Source organism: Mus caroli, chromosome 3 (genome assembly GCF_900094665.2).
Source record: "Mus caroli chromosome 3, CAROLI_EIJ_v1.1, whole genome shotgun sequence".
Classification (NCBI taxonomy): Eukaryota; Metazoa; Chordata; class Mammalia; order Rodentia; family Muridae; genus Mus; species Mus caroli.
In genome coordinates, this window is record NC_034572.1 from 89,828,699 (window position 1) to 89,852,192 (window position 23,494).

At 46.2% G+C, this 23,494-nt stretch overlaps 2 protein-coding genes across 4 annotated transcripts in view; both read right to left on the minus strand.

Annotated features, from left to right (window-relative positions):
* Tars2 (threonyl-tRNA synthetase 2, mitochondrial) overlaps positions 1–9,355 on the minus strand; it is a 17,089-nt gene extending 7,734 nt beyond the window's left edge. Inside the window, exons 1-11 of the mRNA XM_021157458.2 lie at positions 9,141–9,355; positions 8,701–8,897; positions 6,511–6,634; positions 5,027–5,151; positions 4,388–4,505; positions 4,222–4,286; positions 3,864–3,942; positions 2,033–2,179; positions 1,589–1,687; positions 986–1,203; positions 59–221 (exon numbers count right to left, since the gene is read on the minus strand). Coding sequence (XP_021013117.1) covers positions 59–221; positions 986–1,203; positions 1,589–1,687; positions 2,033–2,179; positions 3,864–3,942; positions 4,222–4,286; positions 4,388–4,505; positions 5,027–5,151; positions 6,511–6,634; positions 8,701–8,897; positions 9,141–9,221 — 1,416 coding nt within the window. The 5' untranslated portion in view covers positions 9,222–9,355. The remainder of the gene's footprint in view (positions 1–58; positions 222–985; positions 1,204–1,588; positions 1,688–2,032; positions 2,180–3,863; positions 3,943–4,221; positions 4,287–4,387; positions 4,506–5,026; positions 5,152–6,510; positions 6,635–8,700; positions 8,898–9,140) is intronic.
* Positions 9,356–17,489: 8,134 nt separating this feature from the next.
* The window catches only part of Rprd2 (regulation of nuclear pre-mRNA domain containing 2), a 53,358-nt gene continuing 47,353 nt past the window's right edge, over positions 17,490–23,494 (minus strand). For 2 of the 3 annotated variants that reach the window (XM_021157255.2, XM_021157254.2), the window contains one exon: positions 17,490–20,616. In XM_021157255.2, coding sequence (XP_021012914.1) covers positions 17,876–20,616 — 2,741 coding nt within the window. In that variant the 3' untranslated portion in view covers positions 17,490–17,875. The remainder of the gene's footprint in view (positions 20,617–23,494) is intronic. The other variant, XM_021157257.2, reaches the window with a different exon arrangement.

Genomic DNA, 23,494 nt, shown 5'->3' on the forward strand with positions numbered 1-23,494 from the left:
AAAAAAAAAAAAAAAAAGGCAAAGAAAGTTGACACTTTTAATGAACATGGAAAACCACCTGATGGGGTGCACAAAAGATGTGAGCATCATCCTGCTGGAAGCGCCACAGCCGCGTTAATCCTCCCAGACTGCCAGAGGCCTCAGCCCGATGCAGGACTCCGAAATCAGCCAGTCGCACAGGCAGTTCCCTCCAGGATCTGGGCCGGTGGGCAAACATCAGGCTGAGATTGGGATGATAACAGATTCAGGGCCATAGGGAAAATGAACCCTGGCTTTAGTATGCAACCTTGGCTGACCTAGAACTCGCTGTGTTCTAGACTGGTCTCAAACTCATCATCTTTCTGCCTTTGCCTCCTCAGTTCTGAGATTACAGCTGTGTGCCACCAGGCCTAACACTGAGTATCCACTTTCTCTACAATCCTAGCTGTCACCCTCCCCATCTCAGCATGCTCTCCTCAGAGTCTGAGGCCAGCCTGGTCTATGTAGTGAGTCTGGGACCAACCAGGGTTACATAGTGAGACCCTGTCTAGAAAAAAAGAGTTAGACCCTTAGTCACACCATAGTAGGCATTTACTGTCCATACTCTGAGATGGGCACAGAGCCTTGCCATTACCTAAGAACACACATGCCCAAGAAATAGAATAATTTCCCAAAATTCACTTGGCTAAACTTGAATCCACTGGATGTAGATTCAAGGCCCAAATTAGATGCCTCAATATTCTTTCCAAGGTTTGTTCTCTTCCTTCTTTCCTTCCTTCCTTTCTGGTTTTTTGAGACAGGGTTTCTCTTTGTAGCCTTAACTATCCTAGAACTAGCTTTGTAGACCAGGCTGGCTTCAAACTCAGAAATCTGCTTGCCTGTGCCAAGAATCCTGGGAATAAAGGCGTGCGCCACCTCGCCCAGCTCCAAAGTACTTTCTATTACTTTACATTTGGTGACCTGTATCCCAGCCCAGGAGGAGCTGCCCTCCTGACCCCCAACTCACCAGTGTGCAGGGCAGTTCATGGGCTTTAGAGCAAGTGTGTCTTTGGGACACCTGGCAGGATGGCCATTCTGGGAGTTGTCGACACCATCAGTGCCAGGGGGCTTCAGGGAAAACATGTCTGCCCTATAGTGTTCCCAGTGCCCTGACTGTTCCCAGAGTTTTGTAGAAAACAGTGTGGGAGTTTTCACCTCTGAGAAACCACGGCGGGCATACTCAGCCTGCAAAGGTGAAAACAGACATCAAATATCAAATGTAACTGGAAGGAGAGGAGATAAAAGCTTTGTGATTCTCTTGGAGGTTCAGACCATGCTGACCAAAGCCAAAAGCTTTTAAATACCATGCCGACCAATTCTCTAAGCTGCTTCAGAGTACACAGCAGGAGCACCTGGTTAAGTCACCAGGCCTCTACAAGACTCTGCTCTCACTCCCTACTCCTTCTCCCTTTGAGACAAGATCCTACTATGTGGCCCAGGCTGTCCTCAAACTCATGACACTTCTTTTTTAGTCTCTTGGTGCTAGGACTCTAGGCACATGCCTGCGTGCTTGAGCCAAACTCAAACACCTTGGCTCCATCCCTTTCCCCTAGACTCGTGTCCACCTTACCCTGATGAAAGCCACCAGGGCATTATAGACTCTTGTCCCTCGTGGCAAGAAAAAACAGCTCCCAGGGCTCAGTTCATGGAAGAAGAAGAGCTCCTGTTCCTGGGGAAAGAATGTGACCATCACTCAAGTGGGGGAGGGCTTTGGAACTAGAGAAGCAAGTGTCAGAGCTACTCCCTCTGACCGAATCTTCTGGCAGGTTACAATCACACTCTTCCACCAGGTATGGTTGTTTGACCCTTTACTCTCAGTACTTGGGAGGGAGTGGAGGAAGGTCGAGGGTTTGGGTCTGTCTTAGCTATAGCAGGAAGCCAGCCCAGTCTACATGAGACCTGTCTAAAACAAATGAAAACTGAAACAAAAGTCAAGATAAAAAGCCAACAGAAGAGCAGCTCACATTCCTTGCCCTCACCCTCCAGCACCTGCCCACTCTCCCGTGCTCTGTACCTTCCCAATTCGTCTGTGGTCTCTTAGCTCTGCTTCCTCTCTTCGAGCTTCCCAGTTCCTCAGTAACTCTACTTTGGGGAAAGAGATTCCTGACACCCTCTGCAGTGTCTCAGGTGCTCCCGAGGACCTCCACAAGGCTGAGGAGTTCTGTGAGGGTGGAGGGAGTCAAGGGAAGATGAGGCAGACCAGAGACACTGGCTCTCCTGTCAAGTCTCTGATGCTCTCAGTTCAGAGATGAACTTGAACATCAGTTCATCTCATTACTTTTTCTACCATCAGTACCCATAGGACTGCATGTTCCTCCTTGGGCTACCTGGATCATGTTTTATATGTATGGATGCATATGAAGATCAGTTCACCTCTTTACTTTTCCTACTACTAATACCCATGGGATTGCATCTTACCTGGATCATGTCTTTTATATATCCCATGTATGTATGTATGTATGTATGTATGTATGTATGCATGCATGCATGCACGAGGTGTAATGTCACACAGCCATCTTTTTCTCTACATTCTCACTGCCCACTGCACCCTTGTCCTCTTATGTTTAGTTCCACCTCCTAATTAATGACTTGTTAGGAGAAAAACTAAACTATGGTCAAACGTCGGCCTGTCCACCACTCCTTATCAATATTCCATACAGCTGCTGGGAAAGCCAATCTTCCACACTACACAGTACTCCTAGCTACATGACATTCAAATGCCTCTGCTTGCTCTTTAAGAGTATTAGTAAAGCCGGGCATGGTGGCCTTTAATCCCATCACACTCAGGAGGCAGAGGCAGGCGGATTTCTGAGTTCGAGGCCAGCCTGGTCTACAAAGTGAGTTCCAGGACAGCCAGGGCTAAACAGAGAAACCCTGTTATTAGTAAGAGCCGGGTGTGATGGTGAATGCCTTTAACCCCAGCACTTGGCAGAGGCAGTTGGATCTCTGTGAGTTTGAGGTCAGCCTGGTCTACAAAGCAAATTCCAGGACAGCCAGGGCTACCTACACAGGGGAAGTCCTGTTTCGAAAAACCAACCAAAAAACAAACAACCCAATTTAACTAAGAACCTTTGCTGATGTTTTAAGACAGGGTCTCAAACGGTCAAAGCTGACCTCAACTTGATGTATCATTCAAGGATAACCTTGAACTCCTTGTCTTCTGCCTCCATTTCCCAAGTGTTGGGATCACAGGCCACATGCCTGCCTTGAACAAACTGACAAATTATAGCCTTTCCCTTAAACACTCTTGTCTGAGCTTGATGGCTCTGTTTGTATGGTGTGGCCTTACCAGTGCTACAGGAATAGTCAGTCTTGTTTTATAGACACAAACAGCAGGTAAGGAGATCTGGCCAAAGCTGCATACCTCATGAGTAGCAGAATCAGACTGCAGTTGTTGCGTTTACAGGAGGTTTTTTCTACACATACATCTGTCTCTTGCTAGCTTCAGCTTCAGCTTTGTGTCTCATACAGTGACACAAAGTCTAGGGACAGCACTTTCAGGGAAGACACGACCGCTCCTTGGTCACAGCTTTCCCTAGTATCTGTCAAACAGTGTCACCAACCCCACATGACCTTGTCTAGTCTGCTCACGGTCTCTTGCTTTATTTCCCTTAATGCAGATCCAGACTACAGAGTCTAAACTGAATTCTGGGCTCTGGCAGGGGCTCCAGTACCTCCCATGAAACCTTGGGATTTCAGAATGGAGAAAACCCTCTTTTCTCCTAGATCCCCTCATCAGCCACGAGAACAGAGATGGGGTAGGAGAGAAAGGACCACCCTCTCCATTCTCTAGCTTTCTCCTGGGATAACGGGAGTACCACCCTAACGCTAACCCCACTACTCACCGTGAGCAGCTTCAGTGCTCCAATCTGTCCAGTGTGCCGAAGATGGGGGCCCCGGCACAGGTCAACCGACATGCCACACCTGAGAGAAGGTGAGCCAGTGAACCGACATGCCACACCGGAGAGAAGGAGGTTCCCAGGCTCTCCTGTTTCCCTTTCTCCTCCCTTTCAGGGCTTCAGCTGACAGAAGAGGTGTTGAGGAGAGAACTGTCTTGCTGACAGAGCAATGGCAAACAAAAACAAACCTCTCCTTCCATTTCTTTTTCTGGAGCAGTGTGGTTCATCTGCCGCCACCCTTCCTTTACCCCAGGTCTGGCCTCCTCAGAGCGCCCCTGCGTTTTTCCCTCTTGACAAGGCTCACCCATACACTGTTGCCGTTGGGCCTGTCACTTTCTCCTCAATCAGATGAAGCTTAAAGTGGTTGTCCTGGAAGAAGGCAGACAGAGACCGTGAATCCGATAGGACGCCCTGGGCGTCACCCTTTCCTTCAAGCCTTACCAAGTTCCTCTCTCACACAGCTGATTCACCTTGAAGAGCTGGCGAAGCTGATCCCGGGAAGCCTCTAGCCTTCGGAAAGGCTGTGCAGCAGCTATGAGCTCCTGGCAAATCCGCTCTAAAATGGGCAACTCTGCGCTGCGGACTGTCCTGGAAAAGGGAGTTTGTTAACTTGCTTCTTCAGAGACAACTCCTGAGTGATGACATGCTAGCTAGGGAGTAAAGTCCTGACCTTTGACAAATCTGTAATTACTGGCAAAGACAAACTTAAACATAAATAGGAAAGCAAGTGTAGATTTTCTCTGTGTGTATGGTGCTGGAGATTGAACCCAGGGCCTTGCTCATCCTCGGCAAGTACTCTTTAGACAAGACAGGAGGATCTGAGTTCAACAACAGCCTGGGCTACAAAATGAGAAAGAGAGGGAGGGAGGAAGGGAAGGGGAGGGAGTGTCTATTGAGAGAGGAATGCCAGATGGAAAAGAGTAATGAGGGTGAGGTAACATTTGAATTTGGGAAGAGCAGAAAAGGTGAGTTTCAGCGGTCAGGAGAGAGACACACTGGAGAAGGGATGGAAGTTCCTGTTTGGTGCCTAGAAGATCTCTTAGCTTCTCCTCTAAACCAAGACCCCAGAAACCACCCCAGAACCAGACTCCTTTTTTTGGACTGCTCACCGTTCTTTTCCCAGGAAGAAGTCATGGTAAAAGCCCGAATCTGTGCTTGGACCTCGGCAGAGAACAGCACCCAATTGTTGCTCAGCTGCAGCCCCCAGCACATGGGCACTAGAGTGCCAGAACACCTGCATTCACAAGAACGAGGTCTGAGCGCTTCAAACTCCTGTTAAGTCCCAGCACTAATGCTTTCCTCAGAGAGGCTGCTGGCAAAGCTGGGATGCTTGCATTATGACTGCCTGCCACAGAACCCAGACCCTACATGTCTCAAGATGACTTGAAGGAATAGTAAACAGTTGTTGTAAATGGGGGCTGGAGAGATGGACCAATGGTTAAGAACACTTGCTCTTGCAGACGACCCAGTTTTGGTTCTGAGTACCTGAATCAGGTAGCTTACAACCACCTATAACTCTGATTTCCTGGGATCTGACACCCTCCTGTAGACTCTATAGACACCAGGCATGCATGTAATCACATGCATGTAATGCACACACACACGTATATATAGGTACTGTGCCTTCCTGCGCAGGTATGTGCACCACATGCATGCCTGCTGTCATGGATTTCCTGGAACTGGAGTTTCAGACAGTTAGAAGCTGCCATGTGGGTGCTGGGATTGAATCCTGGTTATTTAGAGGAATAGCTGCTGCTCTTGACTGCTGAGTCATCTCTCCAGCCCCAAATAAAAAACATTTACAGAAAGCAGAGGGTCAGTATTGTTTCTTCTGCTACTGAGTGGAAGTGTGGGTCCACCCTACACATCCTCAGTGTTTCCTGGACCAGGAGGCCAGGCCGGTGGCCTTTGCTGCTCCTGTAAGCTTCAGGGCTTCAGTGTATACTACGTATAAAACATGTGCTGGCTGGAGGGAAAGCTCTAGCTGGAGCCTGAACTTGGGCTACACAGCCAGACATTGTCTTAAAAAGACAAAACCAACCCACAGTTCTTTAGACTTCTGGCTTTGCTGCTGTTGATACTGCGTTGTGTGTTGTTGCTACACACCGGGGCCCCACCCAGTAGCTGTCCTAGCAGTCTGTTTTGCTTAGTGCCATTATTTTCTGTTCCTGGGATCTGCTGCGATGGAACTATTCTTGGGTTGGTTCACTAGTCACATTTAGATGATAAATATATTTTTCTGGACTCTAATAACAAACGAAGCGGAAGGTCCCTGGGTTTTGTGCTCAGTTATGGAACCCATGAGAGCTGAGCAGACATCACGGATGACTGACACTGTGTGCACAAGAGGTTGAATAGGCACGTTATCCTATTTCTCAGCCTTTTCTCCCCCTTTCACTAGCACACAAGGTATGTGCTTCACAGACCAATGCTAAATAAAAGCCTCCATGAAGGCTTTCCAGGCTCGACAGGAATAATCCGTCTCCTCCCCACTTTTGAGCTGAGAGAGTGAAGCAAAAGAAGAATTGAATTTTCCCGTTTAAAGACCACTCAGATAATTAGGCACTGTGCTCACCATATGGGAGAAACCTACCGCTTTGCCCTCTGGGGAATCAAATGTCAGAAATCTGAGGTGACAATCTGTCTCCAAGGGTCGGTCCAGATCGTAAAGTTCTCCGTTTACTTCAGCAGCCACGGCAGTATCAGCCAGTGTTACACTGTAGCAGTAGGAGGGTAGTGGGAATGAAGACAGTGTTACAATCCGCAGGGAGGAGGCTGACTTCTCTCAGCAACTCTAATTTGCCGAGTGGAAATAAGTTTCCAGAGCAGTAAAGACCTGCTATTTCTTTTCCCAATGTATCCACTGGGAAGGGCAAAAATTCTGAAACTATAAAGACAAATCCTTACAAAAAAAGCCCCCATCCTACCCTCTATTTTAAAGATAGGTCTTGCTGTTTGGCCCAGGCTGGCCCTGAATTCTGAATCTTTGACCTCCACTTTCTGAATGCTAAGATTACAGGCCTGTAGCACTATGCTTGGCAAGAAGGACTATCTGAGCCTAGGCGTTCACACCTGCAATCTCAGCACGTGGGAGGCCTAAGCAGGAGGGTTTTCCTAAATTCAAGGCCAGGCTGGAGTGAGGCAGTCTCAGTAGTGGGAGTGTGGAGGAGCGGTGTCGTTTTGGAAGCCACCACAAGGTGTGGCTGGCTATAAGCACTCCTCTGTGGCCAGAGTTACAAAGGCACACTGTTTCCTGCCCTCTTTCCTTATTCTGACCTCCATGACAACTTAAACCAGCACGGCTTCATCCTCTTCTCTCCTTGTTTTATTCAGGGCAGCTGCTAAGATTTACAGTGTGCCTACCATGAAAGTTTTAATTTAAACTAAAATAAAATTGTCCGCGACACTTAAAAACAACAGCAACCCCCTGGGTTTTACTCCCAGCATTATATGGGAGTAGAAACTAGAAATGGTGGTATATACCTATAACCTTAGAACCCAGGAAGTGGAGGAAACTCATCAATACAGCTCAAAGTTGGGGTGTTCAAAATGTTTGTGAGCTGTTATGGGTGCTTGCTCCCAAGCATGACGAACTGAGTTCAGTCCCTGGAACCCACACAGTGGAGGGTGAGAACTTACCCCCAAAAGTTTTCTTTGACCTCCACATGTACACTGTGCTTGCATTTGTAGGGGCACACATGTGAGCATTTGGACAAGGATGTCTGTGTACACATACACACACAAATGTAAAAAAATTAAATCATATTTATTTATTTAGAAAAAAGGGCCTCTCTACACAGCCTGGGCTGTCCTGGAACTGAAGATGATATACCAGGCTGGCCTTGTATTCAGAGATCCACCTGCCTCTGACAATGAATTCTGGGATTCACCACCACACCCAGCCAACACCCCCCCCCTTTTTTTTTTTGGTTTTTCAAGACAGGGTTTCTCTGTGTAGCCCTGGCTGTCCTGGAATTCACTTTGTAGATCAGGCTGGCCTCGAACTCAAGAAATCCACCTGCCTTTGCCTCCCAAGTGCTGGGACTAAAGGCATGCGCCACCACCGCCCGGCCATTTTTTTTCTTTTAACAAGATGCTTTTCTGGGGGAGTAGGTGTGCATTCTTCCTCGGGAGTCAACAATCATGCCTTGAGAAGAGGGTCTTTCTTTGGCAAAGAGCATCGCCAGCAGGCTAGGCTGGCTGGCCAGAAAATGCAGGGATCTGCTTGTCTCTGCCTATCCAGTTCTGGGATTACATGCACATGTCACCACACCCTTTTTATTTTTAACCTGAAACTATTGTTTCGTTTATTTATAGGTGGGTGGGGGGCACACAAGCTAGTGTGTGTGTGTGGGGGGGGGTCAGAGGACAATTTTTAGGAGTCAGTTTCCTTCCACTATATGGATTGCAAGATCAAATTCAGATCTCAGGTCCTTATGCTTGTGTGACAATCAATTAAATGAGTTACTGAGCCCCTCCCCAACCCTAACCCTCTCCCTGCCCAAAGACTACACCTTTCTGATGGAAAACAAAGAAAAAGAAAATAATGTAGCCAGACAGTGGTGGTGCACGCCTTTAATCCCAATTCTTGGGAGGCAGAGGCAGGCGGATTTCTGAGTTTGAGGCCAGCCTGGTCTACAGTGTGAGTTCCAAGACAGCCAGGGCTACACAGAGAAACCCTGTCTCGAAAAACCAAAGAGAAACAAAAAGATGCTTTCTTTTTCTGACCGGGTGCAGAAAAGGACAGAAAAATAATTCTTGTAGGTAGAGGCTGGCTTGATACCTGATCTGATGGGCCAGTTGGTAAGGGGTTGTGTTCCATGCAACAGCATCTACCTTCTGGCCTTCAGGAAGTGATATCTTAATAGCCCGGGCTTTCTTCTGTGTCATACTTGCTAACTTTTTCACGTGAGCGGTCCATAGCTCCTCAAAAAGGCCAAATCGTTCTGCCAACCAATGTGGAGGAGTTGGTGCAGAGGCCTGAAGGGAAAGGCACGTTAGGAGGTATCGCGGGCTTATTTCCACTACTCCGGAATGGGGGAGGTAGGGGTTATGGGTGTTTAAGAAGCATTGGTTTTAAGGTGAGAACTGGGTGACACTAGGTCTTAAATTGGGGATTCAAAGGGACCGCACATTTCCGAGTGGGGCAGCAGGGTCCAGGAGGGGCTGGATAGCCTGCCCCCTTGGACTCTGCTGGACCAGATGGTTGAGAGCTTGGCGTACCTCACGCACGGTGTGGAGCTCGCAGCGGCGGAACTCTGGGAGTGGGAACCCAAGCCGGCGCCACCTCAGACAGAGACCCATGCTGTCTCAAGTCGGTATCTCCATGCTCAGATCACCGCTTCTTCCTCACCAGGATCCTCATTGGCTTCTAAGCCAGTAATACCCTTTCCTATTGGATAACGTAGCCGCCATTCCGGCCGGGCACCACCCCCAGGAACTCCGCTGAGGCAGGACCCACACAGCAGCAGCCGCTCTGGGAAAGGTTCCGGTTGGCCGGAAAGTGGAAGCTGTAGCACACACCTGCAGTCTAGGTTCCCAAAGTGACAAGAAGGCATCCAACTTTGAGGACAGGGCATACCTCCTGGGGGCAAGAATGAGAGAAAAACAGGAAGTGGAAGTTAGTCATTTTCCTTTAATTATAAAATTTATTAAGCATCCTTAAAGCTGGCAAGAAACAAGTATAGACACTGGAACTAAACATCTAGTGTAAATCCTGGATCTGGCATTAAGTTTTGTTTTTTTTTTAAATAAACTTTCTGTAATCTCGATTTTTTTTAATCTATAAAACAAGAATAAAAATATATGTTCCAGCTCTGAAGGTACATCTTGTGTAAATTGCTCATCTAGGTGCTTGCTATATGATAATTAGCACCAGCAGCAAGACACTGGTTTTTGTTGTTGTTTTCTATGTTGTTAGCTATCCTGGAACTCACTCTGTAGATCCGCCTGCCATCGCTTCTCGGCCTTTTGGCTAAGATCAAGTGTAGAAATCCGCCTGCCTCTGCCTTCCAAGTGCTGGGATTAAAAGCGTGCACGCCCACTGCCCGGCTTGCAAGACACTGTTATTACCACTGAATGTAACAACTCTAAGACTATCTTTGCAGTCGTGGGGGAGGAACTTTAGAGAGCTCTTAATATCACAGATATGGAATTTAATCAATCAATCATTATTATGTGTGTGTGAAGAATCTTTGAAGGCGTGGGTGGCACAGTTTTGTAGGTCACATGCTACCTTTCTGTGGCCAGTTCTGTCCTTTCACCTTACATGGGTCTTAGGGGTCAAAGTCACGTTGCCAGGCTTGGGCAGCAAGTACCTGTTATCTGCTGATCCATCTTACAGGTCTCAGATGTGGAATTCAAAGATCACAGAAGGTAGTTTAAGGTAAAAAAACATGCGTGCTGATGAATCTGCAGTGTGCACTCTTCCAAACTACCTTGTTCTTTCCATATTTCCAATAGACTCCCTGACCATCTTAGAGACATCCAACATCTTGTTCTCTGTTCCTTACATAAGCCTTTGTCTCTCATCAGCACCCCAGCCTTCATCTTTCTTTATTCTTTCTTTGATCTCTCTCCATTAAATCTCAGATGCAGAGCTAGGCATATTAGCTTTACACAGTAAAAACAGAAACACAGTCAGATGTGTGGAGAAGCATAAAGGGAAATGAACTTATTAGCACCTGTGAAGGCTCAATTTGTCCCTCACCTGGGGGTGGGGACACTTAGTCCGTTCCCAGATTGCAGTGGTGATGGGGTCATGGGGTCTTGTGGAAGAGTTGTCAGTACAAGCTGCTTAACCTAGGCTTCCAAAGAGGCCCAACGTTCGTTCTGCCTGAGGAGGGCAGCTGACTTGAGTCATAGGCCACTCTGGGGCTCCATCTTCTGATATTTTAGGCATCCTGAAATACAAAGAAAGAGACAAGGCTGTGGGGAGGAAGATCGTGTGTGTGTGTTCTTGTGGTCAGAGTGCAGCATTCAGAAAGAATGGCAATGGCAGACCTAGATTTTCTTGTGGCACTATAAGAGAGGCAGGGTAGCGTCATACTGCAGACAACAAACTAGGAGGTGCTCAATAAATATATGTTAAATATGTACTGATCATGTAGTGACTGGAAACTTCAAAAGGTAGAGATTTTTGTCACAATTTAAAAAATGATTCTACAGTGTCCTTTTGTTAGGATCACAGGGGGGGACCACCCTGGAATGACAGCTTCTTACACGCATCCTTTAACATTTACTATGTGCAGTGCACTGGGCTGACTGTTCAGCTACCAACATCACACAACCTGCAGTGGAAGAAGGAATGTTGTGTTATTCCCTCACCCACTGTAGCAAGCCAGGTATCTAAGGCCAATACATACTTGTTCTCCTTGTACATGCCTTGGCTTCAGGAGGTATTAAACTTTTAGTCTACCTGGAAAACACCTCTGCAACTTTCTTGCTCAGCCCACTCTTGCCTGCCAGGATCCCGAGATGCGGCACTATTTCACAATTCCATCTTATTCCCAGAACAACTCTGTCAGTAGTGTTCTTATGCTCCCTTGAAACCCTGGAAAATGATCTCAAGGCCAAGTCCTAGTCTGTCCAAAGCCACAGCCTGGGTTGCTCAGAGTCACATCACTTCTCTAAGACCATACTCATAATGGGTCATGCTTGCTAACATGCATTTCTTTCCTTTTCCTTCCCTGAAGCACATGGCCCAGACACTTGTGCCCACAGGACTTTTAGAGTGAAGTACTTTCAAGAAAAAGTCAAGAAATGTGATGTTTCCTAACTTGTTCCTACAAACTGGCTACAGACACTGAGTAAATGAGGTCCACAGAAGGAGAAGGAAGTCTGCAATACAGGGCACCCCAAATCCTTAATTAAAATAAAGCAACTCCTCAGGTTTCTTCTACTTTTAGACCAGGCATCCTCACTTGATCAAAGTTTTGGTTAAGATATTCATTTTAGGGGCCGGGCATGGTGGCACACGCCTTTAATCCAGCACTCGGGAGGCAGAGGTAGGCGGATTTCTGAGTTCGAGGCCAGCCTGGTCTACAGAGTGAGTTCCAGGACAGGGTTTCTCTGTATAGCCTTGTCTCAAAAAACCAAAAAAAAAAAAAAAAAAATATTCATTTTATAGGTTCAAACTACTTGTAACTATCTCCAATGAATACTTTTCATTTATCGGGATCAGTACATAGTCCCAAATTCATTTTAGCTATTGGAAGCAAATTCTGCTTACTAGCACCCAAAATGTGAAAAATTGTTGCCACTTTTCCCAAGAGACATTGGGGCTCAGAGTCTCAAAAATGGTAACTTTGCCACTCTTATAGCTCCAGTCCATAAGTCGTGCTGGTAACTCGGGTTTAAGACTATTCAGTATTGTCTGTGTACATTCTAACACGGGGCCAGCTTTATACTTTTATTTCTACTGCCCTCAGCAAGGACCAGCTGCTTTACAGGACTCTCATGTAGGGGGCCCAGGGCTCTAGCACATGAAAGGGGGAATGACTGGATGCTGTCAATGTTCTCCTCATTCTCATAGGTACCCTAAGAAAAAGACAGAGAGCATCAGATCCTTTGTTTTCCATAGACCAGTTGACAAAGAACTTGAGCATCTTACAAATACAACAGGATACAAGAGATAGAAAATAAAAGAGGCTGAGAACATTTGGTTTGCCCTGAACCTACAAGTCCAGGGTGGACTGGGTTAGCCAGCATCCTTTTGAGTCAAACATGAACAGATGTGGCTTTTGTTTCTCAGCTGTCACTAGTGCCTCCACCCATATTGATATTTTCCAGCCTAGGTGAGAACAAAGGGACGAGGAAAACAAAGAGAAAACCAGGAGGGGCTGGGATACAGTGCCTAATATGTATGAGGTCGTGAGTTCAACCCCAAGCACAAAAAAGAAAACAAACCCCAAACAAATCACAACCCAATCCCCTTTGTTCCCCCCCCCCCCCAGGTAACCATAATTATGTCTAAATAAATTCCAGTCTTCTTGTTTCCTGATGTTAAGGAATCAAACTGGGGCCTTTTATGTGCTAAGCAGATGCTCTACAATGAATCAGCCTGCCCTCCCAACCTCATCTTTGCGGCCAAGGCGGAAAAAAAGTTCTTTCCACAAGTAACTCTGACGTCATTTTTAAAAAAATCACACTTCTTCCTTTAAGTCATGTTCTCCCCTTCTACACAGAACAGGATGTTTACTTTAGAGATGGCTCTTACAGGTGACCTTCTAGAAGCCTCATCTCCACAGCATCCGTGTGAGTTATTCCTTAGCAATTGTGAACGGCAACTGACCAGACTTGTCTCTAGTTACTCATAAGTATGAGAAACACCCTAATACCCCCAAACCCATTCTGATGGCGTTACTAAGTCTACACACAAGAGGAGGTAACTCACTCCTGCTGTGTATAAAACAATCTGGGGGCGGGGAGCAGAAGCCAAGGAAGAAGTCTAAAAATTGGTGCTCTTTCAAAGGTAGAGCTGTCAGCTAGGTACTGAACTCTGAAGTGGAGCCAGATTCCATTGTCTCTATAGTAGAACACTCTAGCAGTTGGGTGTGCTCGCCAGACTGCTGCTATTTCTGAGATCTCGTGACACATGGAACTTCATGAACTCAGAGCTGCTATTCAGAGTCTTCTACCCTGCCAGTGACCCAGGCCTGGCCCAGATGAAGTGACTATCCCTTGTGATCCTTTAAAGCCGACATTCCATTTATTAAGCCTCACTAGGTTATGAAAAAGGATGGAGTAAGAGAGAAGAGCTAAGTATGGTTTCTGCATGACATATCAATCACCAATATGACACCAAGGACAGATATGGATAGTTGACCAGAAGGACCCATTTCCACACATTCCCTCCAATTCTATGATTACTTTAAAAATGTTCCTTGAAGGCTAGGGATGTACTTCAATGGTAGGGTGCCTGGCACTCAGGTGCTACAATGAAAACCTTTTTTCCCCCTTGGTTCACAAAGGTACAGTATTTGTAAAACACAATTATCTACATAGTATATACCGACCACCCTCCAGAGCACCATGGTCTCATCCCACCTATGACAATATAGAGGATCAAACAAACAACCCAGAAGGCCATCAGGATCTTAGAGGCTCAGCTAGACTTCAGTGACACAAATACACGAGTCAAGAGGAGAGCTGGCAAAGGCCAATGTGAGAGGGGAAAAGTTAACCACGCAACAAACAAAAACATATTTTATTAAGCTGGAAAACAAAGTATTGGAGACAGTTTGTTTTTTTCCAAGACGCTGGGAGAGGTAAGTGCAAGTGGCTATGAAGAAAACATACAGGGTTGGGGTGGGGGTCTGCGGCACATGTGCCTCAGGTGTGTGTGCCCACACATACCACCTTTTGTCCTTCCCACATACCCTCAGGTGGAAAGGCAGTCTAGTGGCATCTTCAGGGCTGTCCCCAGACTCTTTCTCCATTCTGTAGCCTGTTTCACCTTTGGCCCTGGATAGCCATGATGCATCTTCAACGGAGGAAATTTAGTATCTCTGACCATAGGTCTGTGCTACAATGCTGCAGTTTTGGCTCCTGGAGAAGTCACTTTTGCTTGCACTTACCAGAAAAGCCAAGGGCCCTTGGTCAAAGCCCCAATCTCAAAGAAAAATGTCAAACCTTTAGAACTAGTTATTTTATTAAATGATATTAATACACATTCCAAAAGGATTTCACTGTTGTTGCCTCTAAAGCATGTACTTGTTTTCCACACTGAACACGTGAGAGAATATCAATCCAACATATCTTTTTTTTTAAATTTTAACAGGTAACCCCACCAGTTAAAAATATGAAGATGGTGGGGGAGGAGCAGTAATTTACAGCCGCTTCAAAAACTAACAGCTGAGGCCTAACTCCATCAACAGGTAATATTAGGACTGGGTGGATACTCTGCAGTGAGAAACCTGAGCCCACTCACATGGTCGAGACCAGCTTACTGTACCACACTTTTCATAAACAAGGTTTCTGGGTTCAGAGAGGAGAAAAGTCCTAGTCTGCTCATGATACCTTCCTAGGAGTCAAACCAAGTTCTGCTGACACCAGGAAGGCAGAGAGTTGCAGGGAGGGAGCTCCCATCTAAGCTGAATCAACTCTCAGAAAATCCTTCAGGGTCCTATTTGACACAGCACCACTGTGGTACTTCTGTGTGGTACTAGAGTATTCGTGGAACTCTTTGTGTTTTTACAGTGAGCATCAAGGAACTTAGTGACAACTACTCACTCTGCTTCATATGACTCATGTCCTTGCTAAGACACACTATGTTGTGCATTCTTTAAAAAATATCTTGTTTATTTATTTATTTTTAAACTTAGGGTGAAATACAAAAGCCAGAGTATGGTACCGAGTTTAAATCACAGACACAGGAAGAATAAAATCCTTGTTTTATCTTTATGAATACCAGAAATGTCTTTTGTTTCACTATATCACATATATACAGGTGTCTTCATTTACTGTTGTAGGAAGATTTCCTTAAAATATCTGATAGCTTCATATAACACCCACTTCCACCCTGAAACAAACACACTGAAGATCTTGTGGCAAAAACAAAACAAAAAATATCCCACAAACCCCAAGCCCTGAAAAGTCCGTCCTTGAACTGTACAGCGCACTCCTGTCTTGTGACGGCCGCTATGCTTTTGAAGACAGTTATCCTGCTTCAACACCTCAGAAACCACTTTCCTGATACTTCCCTGTTTTCTTAGAAAATCAAATAGTCAGAGAGCCTTTTCAAGTAAACAGTATATTTAAGTTTAAATAAGAGCAGTAGAAAGAATTCACATTCTTTTATTCTAGACTGAAAAATACCCCCACTTAATTTCTGGGAAAAAAAAATCAATTCTAAAAGTCACAATTTCCCTGCCCCCGCCCCCATTCTCTTTGTTTGATACCTTTTTCTTTTTTACTAAACAAATGTCTTAAGACTCAATATATAACTATATTTCCTTTGCTTTGCTATGTTATACCCAACCCCAAACACGAGGTCATGATATCATGCATTTTTGTGGAGATCTATAGGGCAGAAAGGCTTGAGAGAGGAAAGAAGAACTGGCTCAAAATGGATGTGAATTCTGAGGATGTCTTGCTGTACCTCACACAGATCACAGCTCCGGGGCTCTGCTGGACAGCCTTTCTTCAGGAAAAAAAAAAAAAGTGGTTTGCTCCGAGACAAAAGGATTGTCTTCAACCACAGGCCACCCTTCCCTCCATTCGCTACCCACCCCACTGAGGAATCCAAAGCCCTCCTTTTCCTCTGTAGAGTTCTGTGTGAACTTGCTGGAATTCCTTCAAAAGCTCATCACTGGTGCAGCACACCTAGATGGAGGTCCTCAGTGTGTGCCCCAGTGCAACACACTACCAGAAAACCTAGTGTGCAGTGTCTGCTTCCCAGATACAAAGATAGAAGCACTCCAAGCTCCACGATTGTCTTCCCCTTAGGGATTTGATGCAGAACCACAAACAAACCTTTTAATGCAGGGAAGAAAGCTCTCCCCTCCACAGCAATGACTCACTCAGGCAACGAGCAGTTGCCATGAGGGTGAGGGTGAGGGTCAGAGGTGGGTACTGAAAGCACCAAGATACTATTTGCTGAGGGATAACATGGATTCCTCAGGACGCTGCTTTCTCAGTAAAGACACAGCCAGCAGTACCCCCTGCCTCTAAGACACACCTACACAGTATCATGTAAGGATATCACCCAATCGCCTCTGAAACAGCAAGAACAGGATGAATACAGGACTGAGATGGGTGAGGGTAGAAAGAAACTATAAAGACACAATATTTTCCTTTCTCTAATAGTTAATGTTTGCTGAAAACCACCAGTTAGGCACCATAGTAAAGTTAAGTGTCTACTTAAATATTTAAGAAGGCAGGGACAACATTTTACCTACATTCATTATCAATTTAGTCAGAATAACTGAGGGAGAAAAAGGGAAAGCAGGAGACAAGGGCTTAGAATAGATACAGAGAACCATCAAAATATTTCCCTTTTCCTTGTTTACAAAGGACAGTTGGTCACATAGCACCACTGAGTGGTCCGTCCCTAGCTTTACATATTGTGATCATTTCCCATTTTAACCTTGAAATTATTATATTCAGCTTTTTCTTTCAACAAAGAAACTTTCCTTTCTTTCTGAGATAAAGTTCCACTCTACAGCCCGGGCTGGCCTCAAAGGTGCCCTTCTCTTGGCCCTGCCTCCCAGTGCTGGACTTATGTGTGCTACCACATCTAGCAAGAGAAAACTTTTTACTGCACATAATGAAGTTTGTACTGCCTCAGAGTCACTGCCTGGTAAAAGTTCAGACGAGGCTGCTTAAAAAAGGAAAGAGGAAAGCATTCTGTCTCCACATGCCTTTAGAATAAAGCAAATAAACCCGACAGGCCCCACACTGCCCATGTTTCCCCTCTGCAAACACTCTCGGTCTTCTGCAGAGTAGAAAATACAAAGCGGGGAGCCAAGCTGGTTACAGAAGCTGCTGAGCTGGAGAGGGAAGGAGACAGGGTTGCTCCTACTGACCATCAGCAAGGCCAAGACCCAAATAACACCCCAGCATTGCACGTTATTACCTGGACTGACCCAAGTTTTATTTCGATGTAAGTAATCTCTCAATAGATGGGATAAATACTGTTATCCTCCCCACTCCCCCAGCCAAATAATGTAGCTTTGGTTATGTTTACTTGTGTGTGTGTTTTGTTTTTTTTAAAGAAAAAATACAAACAACTTAGAAAGGCCCTAAGTGTGGAGAGAGGACTGGATAATAGCAAACTGTTACCATATATGCTTTCTGAATTTGGAAGGAAGGCCCTTCATTTAAAAAAACAAAAAACAAAACAAAACAAAGCAAAAAAAAAAAAAAAATCAAGAAAGGAAAAACAAATTTAAACAAAAACCCAAACTGCTACTTCCAATGCTCTCTAGACTGTTCAAAATGCCTTCCCCAGATTTCCATCAGTACCTGGGAGGGAAGAATGGGCGTTTTGGTGCAAAGAACGGAGGGCCTCTAACAAAAGGTGGCCTGGGTCTCTTTAAACTGTGGAATGGGTCTCTGCCGAGAAAAGCTTCCCTAGGCCGAAAGTCTGGCCGGGGACTCCGTAAAATCATACCACTCCGGCCGATGGCGTCTCTGTGTGCGGGACTCAAGGGAAGGCCACTGCTGCTGGTGTTGCCTCCCCCACCTCCTCCAAGGGCTGGGCCCAGGTGCTCCAGAGGATGGGAAGGCAGGCTCAGGCTCTCTCGTGCACGGCTAAGACCAGGGCCATTGAGGTCCCTGGGTCCTGTGAGCACCCCAAAATGCTCAGCCATGGTCCCTTGAAGGAGGGAACTATGGTCCTTGGGAAAAACTGCCACAGCCCCAGTCACTCCATGCTCTGGCAGTGGTGGAGTTGGGAAAGGTACAACCCCAGAGTGGTCAACAGGGGGTGGAGGCGGGGCTGGAGTAGCAAAGGGGACACCAGTCCCTCCACTGCTAAGTTCCCCCGGGGGTGGAGGAGGGGGAGGTGGAGGGAAAGGGACTCCGCTGTGCTCTCCTGGAGGAGGTGGTGGGCCAGTGTGGGCCAGAGATGCCTCCTTTGTAAAGGGGTTCGAAAGATCCACAGAGGGCAGATGAGTGGGTGCCTCTCGAGAGAAGATACCACCATGATCCTTAGGAGGGGCAGGTGGGGCAGATGACGGCCCCACTGGCTCTCTCTGGAAGGGTGCCCCATGTTCCAAAGGGGATGGGGGGAGATGATGCTCAAATGTTGAGTTGAAACTGTTGGAACGAAAGCTGGTGACACTCTCCTGAAACTGGGGTGCCCGTTCCTTGTACGGCGTTGTCTTAAAGCCAGTGAGGCCTCCGCTGCCCCCACCCCCAAGGGATGCCAACTCAGAGGCACTTGAGGGACCATTGTCAAAAGAGCTGCCTGGTGTGCTCAGATCAAACCAACCCACTCTTGAAACCTCGCGCCCATGTCCTCTATTTCCCTTCCCAGGAACTCGTATAGACTCTACAGTCTGTATCGGCTCCCCTGACATCCTCCTATTAGCTGCGTTATGATAACCTAGAGTTTCTATAGGGGCCCCCTTTTCTTCTGTGCTGTCAGGCAAGTCTAAACAGGAGGAGGAAACACGAGTTTCTATTCGATAGTGTTCTTCCTGTTGTTGGTCAGTGGTGGGCAAGCTGGGCTGGGTGAGGTTTGACAGACCGACACCATCACTTGAAGTACCCTTGTTGGGTGTCTGGCCAAAATGCTTATCATCTGAGGGCTTACGTGAGGCGTTTTTAAGCATATTCTTAAACTCAATCGTCGATGTGGTGGAAATTGTGGAGGCCAGGACTTTTTCCACACCTGATGTGGGTGGGTGGCCCGCTGGAGCGGCAAGGGTACTCTGTGAAGAGAAAATGGAACGGTGTGGGGCTGAGTGTGGAGAGTCTGGGTACTGTGTCTGTGGCAACGTGAGATGCCCAGCAGTAGACTGAGACAAGCCACTGTGGTTGGAGTCAGGGGTGAAAAATGCATCATTTTTACTTGGTGATGGTGACCGCTCAGACCCAGGTTCGTTCCCTCTTACGTTGAAGGTACCAAATAGCCCAGGGGGAGATGAGAGACGGTCACAGTTCTCACTAGAGTCCAGGAGGGCCCTTACAGATGGAGGGAAGGCAGACTTGACCCCAAACTCTTGGGCCCTGTGGTTGTAACTAGACAGGATTGGCTGGTACTCAGTGGCATCAGAAAGCTTGCTTGACTTCAGGATGGATTTGGCTGGTTTCTTCTCTAGATTCATCATGGCAGATGGAGGCGGCCCTGAATACTCAAAATCTCGGTAGTCCTCGTCTTCCTGGAAGGAAGTATCTGGGAAGAGCTTCTCCTGTGAAGAGTCCATCAGTGATGATGGCCTCTCAACTCCACCAGAAGGCTGCTTGTAGGGAGAGTCACTGCCCATGCCAAACGGTCGATATGTAGACACAGAATTGGGGAGCTCTTGGGGGTAGCTTTCATCTCTTCCAGGAGGTGGCGACCTTGTACTGCTGGGTGTTGAGGAACCAGGGCTGATGATCTTAGACAGCAGGGACATGGTGTCTACGCTGCTGGATGTGGGCTTATCCATCATCTCATCCTGGGTGGGTGTCCCACTCCGCTCATCCCGAACAGGAGTTCCATCGATGCTGTCAACTGAAGTGCTAGTAGGACCACGCTGGAAATCTGAGGCATGGCCCTCTGATGGGGCACTGGATCCCAAGCTGCTTAGGATCGGGATGTTTAAGTTTAAGCCACTGAAACCAGGATTACCTTTCAAGAAGTTGTGGATCTTCATTTCCAGGCTTGGAGAGGTGGACTCTGATTCTGGCTTTGGCTTGGAGACCTCTGAGGATTGGCACATGGTAACTTCAGTAGGTGGGGCAGCAGGGCTAGGATTGTGGGTACCTGTAAATCCCAAAGAACTGGATGGTAGTTTAAACGTAGTGCTTGGGAGCACCGGGCTCTGCCCAACTGACGCCTTGCTTGCTGAAGTCGAAGAGACTTCAGAAGTTGAAGAACTAGGAGAATAGTTGAAGCTTTTGGAAATAAAAGACTGGGTACTGGAGAGTAGATTTCTCCCCTTTACGGCAGAGCCTGTGGTGCTCGCAGGGGAGGCTGTGGTGCTTTGGGAAGTGGCTTCACTGGCTGGCACAGGGTTCGCAGTAACACTCTGAAGTAATGATGACAAGCCTGCAGAAACACAGATTAGAGGGGTTAAAAAGAACAACTACCCACATTATAATGAAAACAAGGCAGGCTTATTAGATATTATCACTCACTCTGGTGGGACAGACTTTAAAATATGAAGTTAAAAGGAATCTAGACTAAACAGGCAGTGCCTAGCTGAGACGAAAAACAAAAACAAAAACCAAACAGGTCTATTTATCAATCTAAGACAGCAAAGCACTCAGATAGTCCCAGAACATTCCAGATGCAAGTCCTGTAATGAAAGGAATCAGGAAGGAGAGGGATTTTTAATGTCAGGATCATTCACAGCTTAACAAAGCCAAGCAGCAGAGGAAAGGAAGCAAAGTCTTCCTAACACAACATTCTCAACCAGCGTCTGTGTTTGAGCTGTGGAATCTCTCCAAACACAAAAGGATATTCCCGCCTTTCCATCTTCTAGTTTATGCCAGCATGTGAGCATGCACTGTTATTCTCAAGGGGAAAAGAACATACCCAAAACTTCAGTCTGGAATACATTTTTCCAACAAGTTTAGATCAAGGCTTTTATTTTGTATGTTTGTGGGTGTTTTGTCCTTATGTATGTCTATGTACCACATGCATTCCTGGTGCCCAAGAAGGCCAGAAAAAGGGATTGGATCCCTAGAGCTGGAGTTACCAACAGTTGTAAACTGCTATGAGTGTGCTGGGAATCAAACCCAAGTCTTTTAGAAGAATAGCCAGTGCTCTTATCCACCAAACCATCTCTCGAGTCTCTGTCTCTGGTGTACCCTTCTTTTGAGACAGGATCTCACTCTATATTCTTACATTTCTATGGAGACCAGGCTGGCCGTGAACTTACGAGAGATCCACCAGCCTCTGCGCAACCTCCCCTGTTCCCACGCCGTGCTTAAAGGTCTGAATCACCAAAGCCAGAGACTGGAATTTTTTTTTTTTTGTTCTTTTTGGAGACAGGGTTTCTCTGTGTAGCCCTGGCTGTCCTGGAACTCACTCTGTAGACCAGGCTGGCCTCGAACTCAAGAAATCCACCTGCCTCTGCCTCCTGAGTGCTGGGATTAAAGGCGTGTGCCACCACACCCAGCTTGGAATTTTTTAAGGAACATTTTCTTTCTTTTAAAATTATATTTTTACTGTGTATGAGTTTGTGTGTTTGTACATGTGCCACAGCGTGCATAGAGTGGTTCCAGTACTGAACAAGGTCATCAGGCTTGTGACAAGTGTGTTTATCCACTGAAGCATCTTTGCCCACCTTCTCTCTTTTAAAAAAATTATTTTTTTATGTGTATGAGTTGTGTGTGTGTGGGAATCAGATCTCCTTAGCTAGGCTTGGGTATAAGCTGCCATGTGGATGCTGAGAGTCAAACTTGAGTCCTCTGTAAGAGTAGTAAGAGTTCTTTAGTCCTGAGCATCATCTTTCTGGCCCTGTCTTTTTTGGGGGTGGGAAGTTCTTATGTAATCCAGGCTGGCCTCAAAATCCTTATGTAGCTAAAAGTGGCCTTACACTCTAATCCTCTTGGTTCCACTTCCTTTTTCTTTTTCTTTTTTTTGGTTTTCGAGACAGGGTTTCTCTGTGTAGCCCTGGCTGTCCTGAAACTCACTCTGTAGACCAGGCTGGCCTTGAACTCAGAAATCCACCTGCCTCTGCCTCCCGAGTGCTGGGATTAAAGGCGTGTGCCACCACGCCCGGCGTTGGTTCCACTTTCTAAATGCTGGGAGCCCAATGTACAGACTAGTTTGGGTTTGAATGCATGGAGATCTGCCTGTTTTTATTTGTGTATGTTTATGTAGATGTGGAGGACAGAAGGCATTAGATATATCAGAGCCACAAATAGAAAAAAGAGCCAGGCTGTGGTAGCATATGGCTTTAATCCCAATACTCCAGAAGTAGAGGCTAGTGAATCTCCATGCAGTCAAAGTCAAACTGGTCTACACAGCATGCTCAAGGTCAGTCAGAACGATGTAGTTGAGACCCCACCTCAAAAATAAACACATAAAACAAACAAACAAGCCAGAAGAGTGGCTGAAGAAGACCCAGCAGTTAAGAGCATTTTCTGCTCTTCCAGAGGGCCCAAATTACTGGTTGTCTTTCTGTGTCTGACTTACCCTGATTAACACAATGGTCTCTAGCTATACTCATTTCCCTGCAAATACTGTATTTCTCATTTTCTTTATATGGCTGAATTGAATCCATATGAGCATATGTGCATACTTTAACTATCTGTGGATGGGCACCGAGGCTGGCTCCATTCCTTAACTGCTAAAGGCAACAGAACCTCTGTGTGTTGAGTTCTTCAAGTGTAAACTCAGGAGCAAAAGTACCTGAGTCTCACCAGAGCTCCATTTTCAGCATTTCTTGAAAAGTTCATCCTTAATTTCACAGTGGCTAAAATGTTTACAAACCCACGGCACTGGAAACAAACTTTATTATTATTCTTGTTTTTGCTTCACATATTTAGGCCAGTACTTTACACTGAGGTACACTCCTAGCTCAGGAGGATCTTTGTGATGCAGTCTTGTAATATACCCCTCGGTAGTCCATAAGCATGAAAGCAGATATAACCCCTCCTCTATAAATAAGTGAACTTAAAGAGACAGCTGTTACTTATATTTTGTAAGACAGGAAATTCTTTTGGTCTTTTCTACATTTATTTTACCTCAACAAGCTGTGAAGTCTTTTTTTTTTTTTTTTTTAAATTTATCAATAGAACTGTGGATAACAAAAATAAAGTTCTAAGAAAAAAAATTCTTTAAAAGACAGGGTTTCTCTGTGTAGCCCTGGCTGTACTTAAACTCCAGAGATCTGCCTGTCCCCTGCCTTCTGAGTGCTGGGATTAAAGGCATACACTACCACCACCTGGAAAAAAATTTCTTTCTTGTGAAAAAA